The sequence below is a fragment of the Bos taurus genome, chromosome 19 (genome assembly GCF_002263795.3).
Source record: "Bos taurus isolate L1 Dominette 01449 registration number 42190680 breed Hereford chromosome 19, ARS-UCD2.0, whole genome shotgun sequence".
In the NCBI taxonomy this organism is placed as follows: Eukaryota; Metazoa; Chordata; class Mammalia; order Artiodactyla; family Bovidae; genus Bos; species Bos taurus.
The window spans coordinates 46,666,084-46,682,784 of NC_037346.1; the positions used below are offsets into that span (position 1 = coordinate 46,666,084).

General features: G+C 35.3%; 1 protein-coding gene across 1 annotated transcript in view; it reads left to right on the forward strand.

The window, feature by feature from the left end:
- LOC112442576 (uncharacterized) overlaps window positions 1–16,701 on the forward strand; it is a 60,274-nt gene that overhangs the window by 15,865 nt on the left and 27,708 nt on the right. The window contains exons 4-16 of the mRNA XM_024980571.2: window positions 477–578; window positions 1,068–1,121; window positions 2,712–2,816; window positions 3,352–3,405; window positions 5,091–5,189; window positions 7,616–7,669; window positions 8,212–8,316; window positions 9,318–9,368; window positions 10,260–10,364; window positions 11,733–11,786; window positions 12,609–12,713; window positions 14,352–14,405; window positions 14,992–15,096. Of these exons, the coding sequence (XP_024836339.2) occupies window positions 477–578; window positions 1,068–1,121; window positions 2,712–2,816; window positions 3,352–3,405; window positions 5,091–5,189; window positions 7,616–7,669; window positions 8,212–8,316; window positions 9,318–9,368; window positions 10,260–10,364; window positions 11,733–11,786; window positions 12,609–12,713; window positions 14,352–14,405; window positions 14,992–15,096 (1,047 nt within the window). The remainder of the gene's footprint in view (window positions 1–476; window positions 579–1,067; window positions 1,122–2,711; window positions 2,817–3,351; window positions 3,406–5,090; window positions 5,190–7,615; window positions 7,670–8,211; window positions 8,317–9,317; window positions 9,369–10,259; window positions 10,365–11,732; window positions 11,787–12,608; window positions 12,714–14,351; window positions 14,406–14,991; window positions 15,097–16,701) is intronic.

A 16,701-nucleotide genomic window follows, 5' to 3' on the forward strand; every position in this document is an offset into this window, starting at 1 on the left:
CTAGTAGTGAGATTTTTTTTAATCCTGTGAACTGTCCAAAAATATTTTATTTATTGTTTCAAAACTTGCATATACTAATTACTCTTATCTTCTTCTCCAAATTGGACTAAAGGAAAGAATCCTAATATTATTTACGCTGTCAACTTCCTTTATGTATTTGATTCAACAAATCTTTGATCTTTATGCTGAAAGACGTAATCATGATTCAAAGGAATTAATTTTTTAATGTGGATCAGATGTTTTAAGTTTTAGTTTAAAAAAAGTTTTAGTTTCATGAACACTTATGAGGGCTTAAGAACATCCTCTAAATCTTAATGCACTGTTTATAAATAAGTACAGGTGCACTGTGTAGGAGTGTAAGATACACAGCCTTTCTCAGATTCTCAGAAGGTATATGTGTCAAAAATAAAATCTTAAAAAATAACTTCTCTGGAATCATTAAATTTGCTTCACAGTCCTGTCTCTTTCTAATTAAGGGAGTGTTGACATCAAAAACCTGGAAACTGTACTTGGCAACATGGGAATCAAGATCACCGATGAGGAACTCAAAGATCTGACACAAAACCTGCCAGTCAGTGGTAAGTGTATTAGATACCATGGTCTTTTGAGCTTTGTACCTTTAACAGAGGAAGGAAAGAAATAAAAGAAATTTCATGGGGAAGATATCAAGATTGGAGGTGAGAAAGTTAAAGAAGTTGGGAATATACTGTTCCAGATACTGGTGGCATGGTCAGTAGAAGAGTCTTTTGAACTCTGAGAGCAAGAAAGCTGGCCTCTACAAAATAGCCCATCTTTTCATTATCAAATATAAGACTTGATATTTTATTGGGTAGAAAGTCAAATTTACATTTTTGAAGAAAGCATTAATTTTAATATTTATAATTTTTTCTAATCCATGTTCTTTGCTTATTTTGAATAAATGTTTATTGAATGACCATTTTAAATGCTTAACGAAATGCCCAGTACACTTATTAAGTGCTATTGCTAGTTGTTATAATCAGGAGAGGGGAGAGTGTTCTTATGTTAAATCATTTTATGAGATTCACGTTATGTTTTCTGTCTTACAGTTGATAATAAAGTGTCCCTTAAAACCTTGAAGGATGAAGTAAAAGCTTTTACAGGTAGGAATTTATTATAAATGATTTATACTAAATCATGGTTTATGATAAAAATTTAATAGTATTTCCCAATATATAATATGTGACTTATAAATTAGCATATTTTCAGTGTTCATTTTGATAAAATATTTTCATCTACTGACCAACAGATTAAGCTAACATTATCTGGGTTTTATAAGTAAAACAAAATGACTATTTCTTCATTAGAAGTCTTATATTTGATGGGTTTTTTATTCAATAAAAGTATTTCATGAGTATTTATGGACAGAGTAAAACCAGAGTGAAGCATTAAACATAAGTTCATTGCAAACAGCTAATCACATAGTTTTAACAAAATAAAGTAAAATAGGTTATACTCTGATGATTATGTATTTTATTGTACTAACCATCTCTTGTCCTATTTGTAGATAATTGTACAAGCAGATTTGCTTCTATACTTTGTGGTGTTATTCTAAGTATTCCAAGTTAGGAGTATATCCCATTTATTAAGGGACAAAATCTATTTTTGATGTGACCTTTCTTAAATGACTAGTTTTTAAAAAAACTTTTCTATTTATCTATTTATTTATTTTCGGCTGCACTGGGTCTTCCTTGCTTTGCATGGGCTTTCTCTAGTTGCTGTGAGTGGAGGCTACTCTTCACTGAGGTGCACGAGTTTCTTATTGTGATGACTTCTCTTGTTGCAGAGCACAGGCTCTAGGCATGTGTGCTTCAGCAGTTGTGGCTCATGGGCTGTAGAGCACAGGCTCAGTAGTTGTGATGCACAGGCTTAGTTGCTCTGCAGCTTGTGGAATCTTCCCAGATTAGGGATCGAATCCATGTCCCCTTCATTGGCATGTGGATTCTTACCCACTGTGCCACCAGGGAAGCTCTGATTTGACTTTTTATTAGGAAATCATTCATTCTGCAGCCCAAGTATACTTTTAGATGATTTGAAATAATTGGTTTATAATAGCCAGGACATGGAAGCAACCTAGATGTCCATCAGCAGATGAATGGATAAGAAAGCTGTGGTACATATACACAATGGAGTATTACTCAGCCATTAAAAAGAGTACATTTGAATCAGTTCTAATGAGGTGGATGAAACTGGAGCCTATTATACAGAGTGAAGTAAGCCAGAAAGAAAAACACCAATACAGTATACTAACACATATATATGGAATTTAGAAAGATGGTAATGATAACCCTGTATGTGAGACAGCAAAAGAGACACATATATAGAACAGTATTTTGGACTCCGTGGGAGAGGGGGAGGGTGGGATGATTTTGGAGAATGGCATTGAAACATGTATATTACCATATGTGAAATGAATCACCGGTCCAGGTTTGATGCATAATACAGGATGCTCAGGGCTGGTGCACTGGGATGACCCAGAGGGATGGTATGGGGAGGGAGGTGGGAGGGGGGCTCAGGATGGGGAACACGTGTATACCCGTGGTGGATTCATGTTGATGTATGGCAAAACCAATACAATATTGTAAAGTAATTAGCCTCCAATTAAAATAAATAAATTTATATTTTTTAAAAAAGAAATAATTAGCTTGGCCCTTAACATTAATTTTACCTATGAATATTCCATCTTTTCAAAGGAGAAAAAATTGATTCCAGTAACCTACAAAATGTTCTAAAAGACATGGGAATTGAGCTTACAGATAAGGAGCTTGAGCAACTGATGAAAACACTGCCAACTGATGGTAAGCCATAAGAATGTACCATGCCTCCCAGGGAACTTGATCTTATGGGTCAGCATGAGCAGCTCTTAATCTTTTAATAGTACAGTTTTGCCCCAAAATGCCATAAATTAATAGAAAGACACTTTTGACTTGAGAATAAATTTCATCATTATCTCCTCAAACACAACTTGAGTCATCCCTAAGTGACTAATACTGTCCCTTGGGTCAGCATTAGGTATGCAATATGAACAATGAAAAATAATAAAAGAGAAAGAAATAGAAACATCAGTAGAATAAAGCAAAAATATTTTTATGTGTTTTGTAGAGTTGCACTATAGGAGAGTTAAGCTAATAAATGTCTCTAATACCAAGTAATGGATAAGTTTGCCATTGTGAAAGATATTTATATTCTTAAATGTCAATATTATGGCTATAAAATAGACTAAATTTTAAAGCACGTCATTAAAATGTAACTTTTTGTAATCATACAATTTATAATTTTTCAATGAATTCTATATCAATTTTCCAGAGATCTGAATTGTACCTTTTCTTACAGCTCATGGAAAGGTATTTCAAAACAGATTGCTGAAGGATTTGAGGAGTAACAAAAGTAAGCAAACATGGTTAGGCCTGTGAAATATCCTCCTCAAGTGTTAAATTCGTATCAAGAAACTATAATACTTTATTTTGCTTCTTGTTTTTCTTCTCACATCTGTGTTTTTTCCTGGTAAAAATCTTTACTTTATCTTAGAAGGAAGTTCTCTGTTAGATTGCATTTTTCTAAATTTTTCTGAAAAAAAATTTATATAAACAAATAAAAGAAAGATGAAAGGAAGAGATAAAAGGAAGGAGGGAGGGAGCAGGAGGAGTAGGAAGGAAGGCAACAGGGAGAGAGGGAAAAGTTTTGCCGTGTATTCCAGATGTGACGACAAATAGAGAAAACAATCTGAGAGTAAGAATTGAGGGGGAAAAATATAATCTCTACTTCTTTGTGAAGAGTACTGATTAGTGCTCTCTCCTTATAGTTGCTTAACTCCTATCCCATCTAACAGTTTCCTGAGCAGGTGTGCTTAAGGTTTGAGGAGAGAAGTTCTAACTCTTGCTTTAAACTCTTTAAATTCTAACTCTGCTTGTAAAGAGCTGGAAAAATCTATTGTAGTTTTGTTCTTTTCTTGAAAATATTAGCATTTATACCAGGTTATGATGTCATTCTCTTTTACCAGTGTATATTCATGTAACAGTAATACCTGTTACTGTCTCAAAGAGATATCTGCCGTCTTGTGTTTATTGCAACATTATTTACCATAACCAAGACATGGTATGATAGCTGAATGAATAAATAAAATGAAAATGTGGGATGTGTGTGTGTGTATACATGCAATGGAATATTATTCAGCCATTAAAATAGAAAGAAATCCTCCCATCTGCAACACTATAAATGCTGCTGCTACTGCTGCTAAGTCGCCTCAGTCGTGTCCGACTCTGTGCGACCCCATAGATGGCAGCCCACTAGGCTCCTCTGTCCCTGGGATTCTCCAGGCAAGAATACTGGAGTGGGTTGCCATTTCCTTCTCCAGTGCATGAAAGTGAAAAGTGAAAGTGAAGTTGCTCAGTCGTGTCCGACTCTTAGCAACCCCATGGACTGCAGCCTACCAGGCTCCTCCGTCCATGGGATTTTCCAGGCAAGAGTACTGGAGGGGGTGCCATTGCCTTCTCCGAACACTATAAATAGAGAGGGTATAAGTAAATAAGTCAGAGAGAAAAAGATGGACATTTTGTGGTCTCACTTACATGTGGTATCTTAAAAACTGAACTCATAGAAATAGAAAATTGGTAGTTGCCAGAGGTTTGGGGGTGGGGAGGGGAGTGGGTGAAGGTGATCAAAGGATACAAATTTCCAGTTGGAAGATGAATAAGTTCTAGAGATGTGATGTACGGCACAATGATTATTATTAACAATATTGTTAATATTGTATAGTATTTTTGAAAGTTAATAATAGTGTAAATCTTAACAAAAGTTCTCACCTCAAAATTATAACTATGAGAAATGTGAATGCATTAACCATCCTTATTTTGGTAATCATTTTGCAGTATGTACATATGTCAAATCATTATGTTGTACACCTTAAACTTGTACAATGTTGTATGTCAACTATTAATATATCTCAATAAACCTGAATGGGGGGAACCAATAATATCTGTTAGTTGAAGATAGTAAGTGATTTATGAATTTTTAAAATATTTTAGAATCATTCCAGTTTTCTTCCTTTCTCCCTTTCCTTTCATGTTTTTAAGGAGGAAAGGTTCATGTAAGTAACCTGGATACTGTGTTAGAAGCCATGGAGGTCAATCTTACAGAAGAGGAACTTGATCACCTGAAGGATCCTCTGAGTGGTGAGCATTATGGAAAACATGTGATTTTAAATAGAGGTTGAGTTTGCAGGATTAATTATGACTGTTTCAAAGGTTTGAATTATTTGTTACCCCCCAAAAAAAACCTTTGAATAGCTTTCAGGAGAACAACAACACGGCTCCATGTTTTTGTCCATTTAAAGCCTGTAATCTATTTTTAACACATTTTGGGCTGGGAATGGGTGCTAGTGAAAGAGAAAGGGGTTATTCTCCTCTGGTTTTTACAAAATAAGATCTGCAGTGTGTTTTTTTCACTGATCCTTATATTACAGACATCAATTCGGGCTTTAACCCAATTTGTCCAGCCATTGATTCATGCATTCTTTTTTGGTCACTGTAGCAAAAAAGTATAAAATAATATGTATAGTGTTATTAATTTTCTAAAAAGATATGTAGTATACTTTTGTAAACTAAGGAAAAGTCTGGAAGAATATACAGAAAGCAGTTGTTAATGGTGAGGTATGGTAATGACAGTGAGAAGAAGTAAAAAGAGGGACTATTTATATGTTTGTGTATTTTTTAAATTTGTTATGAAAAGTATGTTTAAATTTCTTTAACTCAATTTATTCTGTTTTTAATTTGAGATGGATGCAAATGATGTGTCAAGTGATAGGCCTTAGGCTGAATGCTTATCCACCATTTAGTTTCAAGAGATTCACTAAACTGACCACTTACATAATTCAGTTCAGTTCAGTTGTTCAGTTGTGTCCGACTCTGCGCCAGGCCTCCCTGTCCATCACCAACTCCCGGAGTTTACCCAAACTCATGTGCATTGAGTTGGTGATGCCATCCAACCACTTCATCCTCTGTCGTCCCCTTCTCCCACCTTCAATCTTTCCCAGCATCAGGGTCTTGTCAAATGAGTCAGCTCTTCACATCAGGTGGCCCCTAGCAAACATTCCTTACAGATCAGCACGAGTCTCCCTCTGCCCACTGCCTCAACACGTGGCAACACAAGGTATCAATCCTTACAAATATTAGAAAAGATGTGTAATTTCAAGAAATAAGTGAAAGTAAAGGACTTTCTGAAGGACTGCTTCAATCACACAAAGCCACTAACAAATGTGGACTTGAAAGAGTTAGACCATTTCATAATTGAGGAAGAAAAATTTTACATGAATAATAATGATAGGCCATTTAAAATAGAATAATTTGGGTTTCAAAGTATTTAAAGGAACCCTTAAAAAAACAATCATTTTTTCAAAATTTATTTTTATATATTTTTTTTTCAGAGTTTAAAGTAGTCCATGTTGTTGTTGTTGCTGCTGTCGTTCAGTTGCTAAGTCGTGTCCGACTTTTTGCGACCCCATGAACTGCGGCATGGCAGGCTTCCCTGCCCTTCACTATCTCCCTGAGTTTGCTGAAACTCAGGTCCATCGAGTCAGTGATGCCATCCAACCATCTCATCCTCTGTCACCCCCTCCTCCCCTTGCCCTCAATCTTTCCCAGCATCAGATTCTTTTCCAATAAGTCAACTCTTCTCATCAGGTGGCCAAAGTATTGGAGCTTCAGCTTCAGCATCAGTCCTTCCAAAGAATTTAATTCAGGGTTGATTTCCTGTAGGATTGACTAGTTTCATCTCCTTGCTGTCCAAGAGGGACTCTCAAGAGTCTTCTCCAGCACCACAGTTTGAAAGCATGAATTCTTCGGTGCTCAGCCTTCTTTTATGGTCCAACTCTCACATCCGTACATGACTACTGGAAAAACCATAGCTTTAACTATGTGGAACTTTGTCGGCAAAGTGATGTTTCTGCTTTTTAATACTCTGTCTAGGTTTGTCATAGCTTTTCTTCCAAGGAGCAAGTGTCTTGATTTCATGGCTGCAGTCACCATCTGCAGTGATTTTGGAGCCCAAGAAAATGAAGGGAGCCACGAAAGTTAAGTGGCTCAGTCGTGTCCGACTCTTTGCAACCCCATGGACTGTAGCCCACCAGGCTCCTCCGTCCATGGGATTCTCCAGGCAAGAATACTGGAGTGGGTTGCCATTTCCTTCTCCAGGGAATCTTCCCGACCCAGGGATCGAACCCAGGTCTCCCGCATTAGAGGCAGACGCTTTAACCTCTGAGCCACCAGGGAAGCCCCAGTGTGCAATAATCTCATTTTCTCAGAAAATCACATCCCAACACATTTTTTAAAGTCAGCATTGATTCTATGGACTATCTATAACCTGAATTTTCTTGGATATTAGGTAAAATAAACATATTCATAATTTGAATTTTTATTTGTCAGTAATAACTTTTGTAGGTTATTTATTCATTGTTTACTGTTAAATCTTCATTTTAAGTGTATATGTTTTCCTTGGTCATCTTATAGTAATAATAACTCTTAGATAAAAACACCTCCTATTCTATGGATTTTTTTCCTGAGTCCTTATTATTGTTTTCCCCTGATTAAACTGTGTTTTACAGCCTATAAGAAGGTTGATCTGAAAAAAGTGATGGATAGAATAGAAGATATTACAGGTGAGGAAGAAGTTACCAAATGCATATGATTCTGATTCTTTATACAATTTTCTATTTTTTCCTGGTACTCTCTATTTCTTTTTAAATTATGCTATTTTCTAGTAAAATGATTGTGATTTGATTTCTAGACTTTGGCTTTGGTTTATCAATGTTTTAACAACAAAACATAGTGCGACGTTTTGTTAGGTCCTATGATCTAATTTTTTCCAAATTAATCTAAAATATTTACTAAAAATGCATGTTAAAGGAATAAAAATAGTTTCATTACTTTTCTGGTAATCCCCCAAATAGAAAATTATGAAAATCCATTACCATGTACTGTGTTCTTTTGTGTCTACTATTAATAAAGGTAAAGAAATAAACACTTCAATTTTCTGCCATAACTGTAGCCAAACAGGACTTACTCAACTTAATAAAGTAATTGATTAGTTAGGGCTAATAATTAAATAATAATAGATTTCATTATTATATAGAATAATTAAATAGTTCATTAAAATCTCACGTTACCATTTCTATTTGTTATTTTTTTTTTTTTTTTGAAGGAGAGGAAGTTGATGTCAATGACATGGAAACAGTTCTAGGAAATATGGGAATAGAGCTCACAGATAAAGAACTATCAGGACTGATGAATAATCTGCCAGTTGATAGTGAGTATTTCTAATAAACTGTAGTCATCTAGGGAATATTATTGTTAAAGTGTGAAAATTTCTGAAATTACCTCTACCTCATTGCCTATCAAAAATAATGTTTGAATCTGTGTTACATAATTTTATTTTTTAATATAAATTTATTTATTTTAATTGGAGGCTAATTACTTTAAAATATTGTATTGGTTTTGCCATACATCAACATAAATCCGCCACGGGTGTACACGTGTTCCCCATCCTGAACCCCCCTCCCACCCTCCTTCCCCATACCATCCCTCTGGGTCATCCCAGTGCACCAGCCCCGGGCATCCTGTATCACGCATCGAACCTGGACTAGCGATTCATTTCACATATGATAATATACATGTTTCAATGCCATTCTCCCAAATCACCCCACCCTCGCCCTCTCTCACAGAGTCCAAATGACTGTTCTATACATCTGTGTCTCTTTTGCTGTCTTGCATACAGGGTTATCGTTACCATCTTTCTAAATTCCATATATATGCGTTAGTATACTGTATTGGTATTTTTCTTTCTGTCTTACTTCACTCTGTATAATAGGCTCCAGTTTCATCCACCTCATTAGAACAGATTCAAATGTATTCTTAAATGGTGCTGTTATATCTTAAAATATTATCTGTTCCATTAAGTTTTAGTTTGAGAATCAACAACTGCATCATGACTCCTATTATCGAGGTTCAATTATATCTTTTATTACTTTTGATTCTACCAACAGATCCAAAATTTAAGTAAAAATGAATAAGAAAAAGAAGGGAATGATCTAATAGGGGAAAATGAAAATGTCACAAAAGAAAAGGAAAAGATGTGTTTCACTATAGTAGAGTACCAGTATCCTCACTTTATGTAATTTCATTACATGTCAGTTATCAGAAAATGTCTAAGTCAATTCACAAAATATGTCTTACTGAATTACTGGTTTCATACTGTCTAGGAAACTCCACATTGCTCTTCTGTGATCTGAATAGTGCTTTCTCTTACAGAGGGAAAGGTCTATCAAAAAAGGTTGCTGAATGGTATAAAGTTTCTTAAAGGTGAGTGAGAAACCTAATAAAACACACATCAATCTGAGATCATAATGTTTGGCATTTACACTGTTTCCTTGTGATTAAACGGTAAACCCTGCCACTCAACACTTGTATTATTTATTTTATAGGTCAACCTGTTCTTTAGGAGATCATTTCTTATGGTGTAACCTGGAAAGAATATCCATGCTATCCAAATTTTGACATAGGAAGAAATTATCAGAGCCCAAGTTGACAAAAGTTAAGGGAAAATTAGGACATCCTCAGTTAAATCAGCAGCAGAGACTAGTAATCTGACATTCAGACAAAACAAAAAATCATCAAAAACCTAGAAAGTCTCTGAGGAAGTGAAGGTACCAATAAACTGAAAGAGATGGACAGGTAGCAGGCCAGGATGGAGATCAGATCTAAGCAAGATTCCCACTCTTCCATCATTACATACCTCTTTCATGATATCTGTCAAATTCATACAACATTCCTACTACTACTAATATTTTTTATTTTAAATGATTTACTTTTTAACCTGTTTTTTTAAAAAATTTTAGTTGTAATGGAAAATCAGCATCCCTTAACATAACTAGAAGTTGACTCTTAAACACAGTGAAAACAAGATAGTATTAGTAATATTGGAATTATTGTCACCTTGCTAAAATTTTCTGAGAAGTTATTCAATCACCTTTAAGTATTTATATTGGATATGCTTCTCATGAAGATTAAGATTAAAACAATGAACTCTAATCCTAACTCCATTATTGATTCTTTGTACTCTTGTAAAGATCTCATTAGGCTTTAGTCTTTTGGATGAAAATGATAATCATAATATTACCTCAGGAATTGTTCATTGCTCAAAATTTACATTTTAGAGATGTTAACTTTTTCTTATATATCTCTTTTTATAAGGAGGGAAGATTGATTCTAGTAAAGTGTACACTATTTTGGAAAACATGGACATGAACCTCACTGAAAAGGAACTCAAAGATCTAATACAAAATCTGCCAGTTGATGGTGAGCATTTTAGATATCACTAAACCCTACATAAAAAATGGTCTTATATATCTATTTCTAACAGTCATTTAAAATGCTTGTTTGACATCAAGAAGTATTATGAAAAGCTTAGAAGAAAAACTCAGATTCAAAGAAAGGACACATGCTGACTCTTGCTAGTGTCATGTGCAAATTAGAGAAAGATTTCAGGGTATCTCTCTCTGCTCTTTTTACTCAGCCTTTCCTGAATGGATAGGTTTCACTTAAATCACAGTGCACCTCTTTAGCCACATTTGCTAATGCATGGCATCAGTATTTATTGAAAGGGTACTTAATATCAGTATGGCTAGCTTTTGTTTTATCTCTTTTAGTTCAGCTAGAGTAGACCTGTTCTCCAATGGCAGCCATCACCATGCCTAGTTACAAAATGTTTTCTTTGAGATCTTTTAAGATCTATTCTCTTAGCAACTTTCTTTTTTTTTTTAATTCCTTTTTTTTAAATTTTATTTTATTTTTAAACTTTACAATATTGTGTTAGTTTTGCCAAATATCTAAATGAGTCAGCCACAGGTATACATGTGTTCCCCATCCTGAACCCTCCTCCCTCCTCCCTCCCTATACCCTCCCTCTGGGTCGTCCCAGTGCACCAGCCCCAAGTTTCCAGTATCGTGCATCAAACCTGGACTGGCGACTCGTTTCATACATGATATTATTCATGTTTCAATGCCATTCTCCCAACTATAATCCCCATACTGTACATCACATCATCATAGCTTATTTATTTTATAACTAGAAATTTGTATTTATTTGTAACTAGAAATTCACTCCAGGAGACAGAGGACAGGGAGGTCCAGCATGCTGCAGTCCATGGAGTCGCAGAGAGTCAGACATGACTCAGTATCTGAAAAACAACAAAGAAATTTGTACTTTTGAAAAGCTAGCTTTTCTGCAGCAAATGCATGCATGCATGCTAAGTCACTTCAGTTGCGTCCAACTCTATGCAACCCTATGGACTGTAACCTGCCAGGCTCCTCTGTCCGTGGGATTCTCCAGGCAAGAATACTGGAGTGGGTTACCATGCCCTCCTCCAGGGGATCTTCCTAACCCAGGGATTGAACCCAAGCCTCTTAAGTCTCCTGCATTGCAGGCAGATTCGTTACCACTAATGCCACCTGGGAAGCCTTCTACAACAAATAAATGCTGCTAAATTCAGCATTTATTATACTGATGTATAATGTATACATTATCTGCTGTATAATAAATGTATAAATGTATAATTGTATACATTTATATATAATTGTATAAATGTATACATTTATCTGCTGTATACAACATTGTTTTCTTATATTCCTTGTTATATTTCTGTCTAATTTATTCCTTTTCTTACAGTTAATGGTAAAGTTGATCTGGAAAAGGTGATGAATGAAGTGAAACCTTTTTCAGGTGAGTAAGACATTAGTAAAACATATTAAATTGAATTCATACCCTGTATTATATTTTGCATAGTGTTTTCTCAATATTATAAGATAAACTTATTAATGTTGATACTTTACATATTTATTATGAAATATGTACACCTTAACTTTTCTTCTTATTTGACTTTGGATTATCTAGGATTCAGCCATGAAAATAAGTGGTGATGTTTGAATAATAAATTATATTTTCTGTTATTTCCAGCAATATTATGCTGGTTTTAACCAATGTTTAGATCAGTGGTCACAAATTAGACATCCATGAGTTTAATTCAATCTGTAGTCAAGTTTTATAAGATCTGAATTCCCTCACAATAGCTGGCATGTTTTCTTTTTGGACAAGGCATATGCTGTCCACTTTACTATATCCAGTTTCACTCATTTTTTCTATCTCCAGGCTCCTGCAAGCTTTTGAGTTAATAACTGCTAGTTTACATAGTCAAAATCTAGAGAGCCACAGAATATAGGAAGGTGGATATTTTTAGAAAATTTAATTGATAGGATTGCCATAATAATCTCATGATTCAGCATTAAAAACAATAAAGACTAGATACTCTAAATTACTGACCTATTGCATAATCTAATTTTCTTCAGTGATGTCATTAGGCTTAAGAGACTACTCTCTTTACGAAGAGTAAAGGAATAAATTCTGATTCACTATCTGTAAACACTGTTCAAATATGCGAGAATATGGAAGTGAGGATAACATTAAATGAGCCAGTTTTTAAATTTTTTAGATAACTATGATGTCCTAAAATTACCATCTGTTAACAATCCTTTTCTTCTTTCAAAGGAGACAGAGTTGATACTAGTAAACTTGAAAATGTTTTGGGAAACTTGGGGATTAAGCTCACATCTAATGAACGCTTGAATTTGCTGGAGACACTGCCAGTTAATGGTAAGATTCATGGGTGCTACCTGGGTTTTTTAGGAAGTCTAATTTTGTGAAACTATTTGAAAAATTCCAAATAGAGTGAAAATGCTTGAAAACTGTTAAAAAGTTAATGCTAGTACAAAGAAAAGATTCATTGCTTAGATTAGTATTTAAAAATCATCTATCTAACCTTTCAGCTATAAATTATAAGTTTTGCCTTTGCTATCAAAGATAAAGTTCATCCCTGAGCCCTCAGGTTGTTAATCAGCTAGATTTGAAAATAGATTTTTTTTAAAAAAAAGAAGAAGGGTATGTCCCAGATGGCTCAGTTGGTAAAGAATCTGCCTGCTAAGGCAGAAGACACAAGAGTGTGGGTTCTATCCCTGGGTCAGGAAGATCCCCCAGAGGAAGAAATGGCAACCCATGGAAAATTCCATAGACAGAGGAGCCTGGTGGTAGTCAGATATGACTGAGCACACACACACCACCACCATCAAAAAGAAGAAGAAAGAAGGAGCAAAAGAAACAGGAGTAAAGAGAAGATAAAAAACAACAACAACAAAAAATAGCTATGTGTGTTTCTGCAGCATAAAATATATATTTTACCAGTAAGTGGATAATTTTGTACATTCAGAAAAAACTGCAGTTCTTAACTATCTAATTAATGAAATTTTAAAATTTAGGAAAATAAAAAATGTTTTTAATTTCATAACACAAAGATAACCACTATTAATATTTTGAAACCTTTCCTTCTAGTGCTTTTAAGATAGATAGCTAGATACATACATTCATACATAATATTGTGAGTGTATAAATTTATTTATAATGCTTATTTCTTCACAACTGAACATGTCTTCATCATAGAAACCTTGATAATGCAGGTAAGTAAAAACAAAACCATCTCTCTTCCTACCTCAAAGCAGTAAATAATGTAAAAAATCTGAGGTTTATTTTTCCAGTTCTCCATCTATAAATAGACATACTTTTTATTTTTGGCAATCTTGTAGATACATTTTGGCAAACATCCTAAAATTTAGTGAGATTGTATTCCTTTAAATAGAGTTGCAAAATATTTTGTTTTGCCACATTTCCTTCCTGCTGCTGCTAAGTCACTTCAGTCATGTCCGACTCTGTGTGACCCCATAGATGGCAGCCCATCAGGCTCCACCATCCCTGGGATTCTCTAGGCAAGAAGACTGGAGTGGGTTGCCATTTCCTTCTCCAGCGCATGAAAGGGAAAAGTGAAAGTGAAGTTGCTCAGTCGTGTCCGACTCTTTGCGACCCCATGGACTGCAGCCCACCAAGCTCCTCTGTCCATGGGATTTTCCAGGCAAGAGTACTGGAATGGGTGGCCATTGCCTTCTCCCATTTCCTTCCAGAATATTGTAATTTGAACTCTCACAAATAGTATTTGAGAATGTTATTTTCCTTACATTGTCAATACAGTAAAAAAAAGAACATCTCATTATTATGATTAGCTTTGTATTCCTTTACCACTGTGAGTGAACATTTTGGTATATCTGTTATCTATTTGCATTTGAAATGTTCTTCAGGCAAAATTTTCTAAATTCTTTCTTTCTGAAATTAAGAGATGTATAGTATCTTTCTGTTTCCTAAATTCTTTTCTAAAATTCATTTCTAAAATATCTTGTTTTTTTATAGCTGATGGAAAAGTATATCAGAAAAGGTTGATGAAGGGCATAAAATCTCTCAAACGTGAGTAAAAAGCATGCTAAAAAGACTTAATCTGAAACCTTTATTTGCGTTGTCAGAATATAACTCCTCCTTTCCTACATAATTGAGTCTTTATTTATACTTCTTTCAGTAGATCTGCATTTTGACAGGTATTTACCAAGTACTTTTCTGTACTAAGATCTGTCAGGAAACTTTCTTAAATTTTCCTAACTCAGCCCCAGAAAAATAAAATTCATTTTAAAATGCAAACAAAAGGTGAAGAATGAAGGCTGTCAGATTAAGATTTAGCTCTAAAGCAGAAACAATTTGAAATTATAGGCAGCAAAAATAATGACTATTTTGCAGAATATTATGTCAGTCACCTCTAGCTCTAGCTTTTCAATATTCCCAACACAAAACTGGGGGTAATTAATTCTAATTTTTATTGTATTAGCTGAACAAGATGGCATTTTGGTGTTTGTCTTGAAAATGTTAATAATACTGAGAAATGAATGAAGTATTTTTATTGTAATAAAATACATGCTCAGTAAAGATGAATGTTAATATAGAGTGAATATGTTTTAGAATCATTCAATTTTACTATATTTCTTTCCTATCCTCTATTTAGGAGGCAATATTGATGTCAATAAGCTGGACACGTTTTTAGAAAGCATGGGAATCAAGATCACAGAAGAAGAATTCATGGATTTGATAGAAAAACTACCATATGATGGTGAGCATTGTAATCACTCATACTTTTTCAGGCCTATTGAGTCTTTTTTTCTGTCCATCTTTCAGTTCAGTTCAGTTCAGTCACTCAGTCGTGTCCGACTCTTTGCGACCCCATGAATCGCAGCGCGCCAGGCCTCCCTGTCCATACAAACTCCCAGAGTTCACTCAAACTCATGTCCATCGAGTCAGTGATGCCATCCAGCCATCTCATCCTCTGTCGTCCCCTTCTCCTCTTGCCCTCAATCCCTCCCAGCATCAGAGTCTTTTCCAATGAGTCAACTCTTCGCATGAGGTGGCCAAAGTACTGGAGTTTCAGCTTTAGCATCATTCCTTCCAAAGAAATCCCAGGGCTGATCTCCTTGAGAATGGGACTGGTTGGATCTCCTTGCGGTCCAAGGGACTCTCAAGAGTCTTCTCCAACACCACAGTTCAAAAGCATCAATTCTTTGGCGCTCAGCTTTCTTTGCAGTCCAACTCTCACATCCATACATGACCACTGGAAAAACCATAGCCTTGACTAGACGGACCTTTGTTGGCAAAGTAATGTCTCTGCTTCTGAATATGCTGTCTAGGTTGGTCATAAATTTCTTTCCAAGGAGTAAGCGTCTTTTAATTTCATGGCTGCAGTCACCATCTGCAGTGATTTTGGAGCCCCCAAAAATAAAGTCTGACACTGTTTCCACTGTTTCCCCATCTATTTCCCATGAAGTGATGGGACCAGATGCCATGATCTTCGTTTTCTGAATGTTGAGCTTTAAGCCAACTTTTTCACTCTCCACTTTCACTTTCATCAAGAGGCTTTTTAGTTCCTCTTCACTTTCTACCATAAGGGTGGTGTCATCTGCATATCTGAGGTTATTGATATTTCTTCCGGCAGTCTTGATTCCAGCTTGTGCTTCTTCCAGCCCAGTGTTTCTCATGATGTACTCTTCATAGAAGTTAAATAAGCAGGGTGACAATATACAGCCTTGACGTACTCCTTTTCCTATTTGGAACCAGTCTGTTGTTGCATGTCCAGTTCTAACTGCTGCTTCCTGACCTGCATATAGGTTTCTCAAGAGGCAGATCAGGTGGTCTGGTATTCCCATCTCTTTCAGAATTTTCCACAGTTTATTGTGTACTGAGATATATTGACGCATAACATGGTGTAAGCTTAAGGTGCAGTCTGTTGATTTGATAGACATATATTGCAAAATTACTATCACCATAGTGTTAGCTAACACCTCCAACATATCACATTATTATAATTCTTTTCTAACATTTAAGATCTAGTCTCCAAGCAGATTTCAAGTATACAATTAGTTTTATTAACTACAGCCTTTACCATATAAAATGTAGCGTTTTGTACATTAATTGCCAGGAGAAATATCAATATCCTCAGATATGCAGATGACACCACCCTTATGGCAGAAAGTGAAGAGGAACTAAAAAGCCTCTTGATGAAAGTGAAAGTGGAGAGTGAAAAAGTTGGCTTAAAGCTCAACATTCAGAAAACGAAGATCATGGCATCTGGTCCCATCACTTCATGGGAAATAGATGGGGAAACAGTGGAAACAGTGTCAGACTTTATTTTTGGGGGCTCTAAAATCACGGCAGATGGTGATTG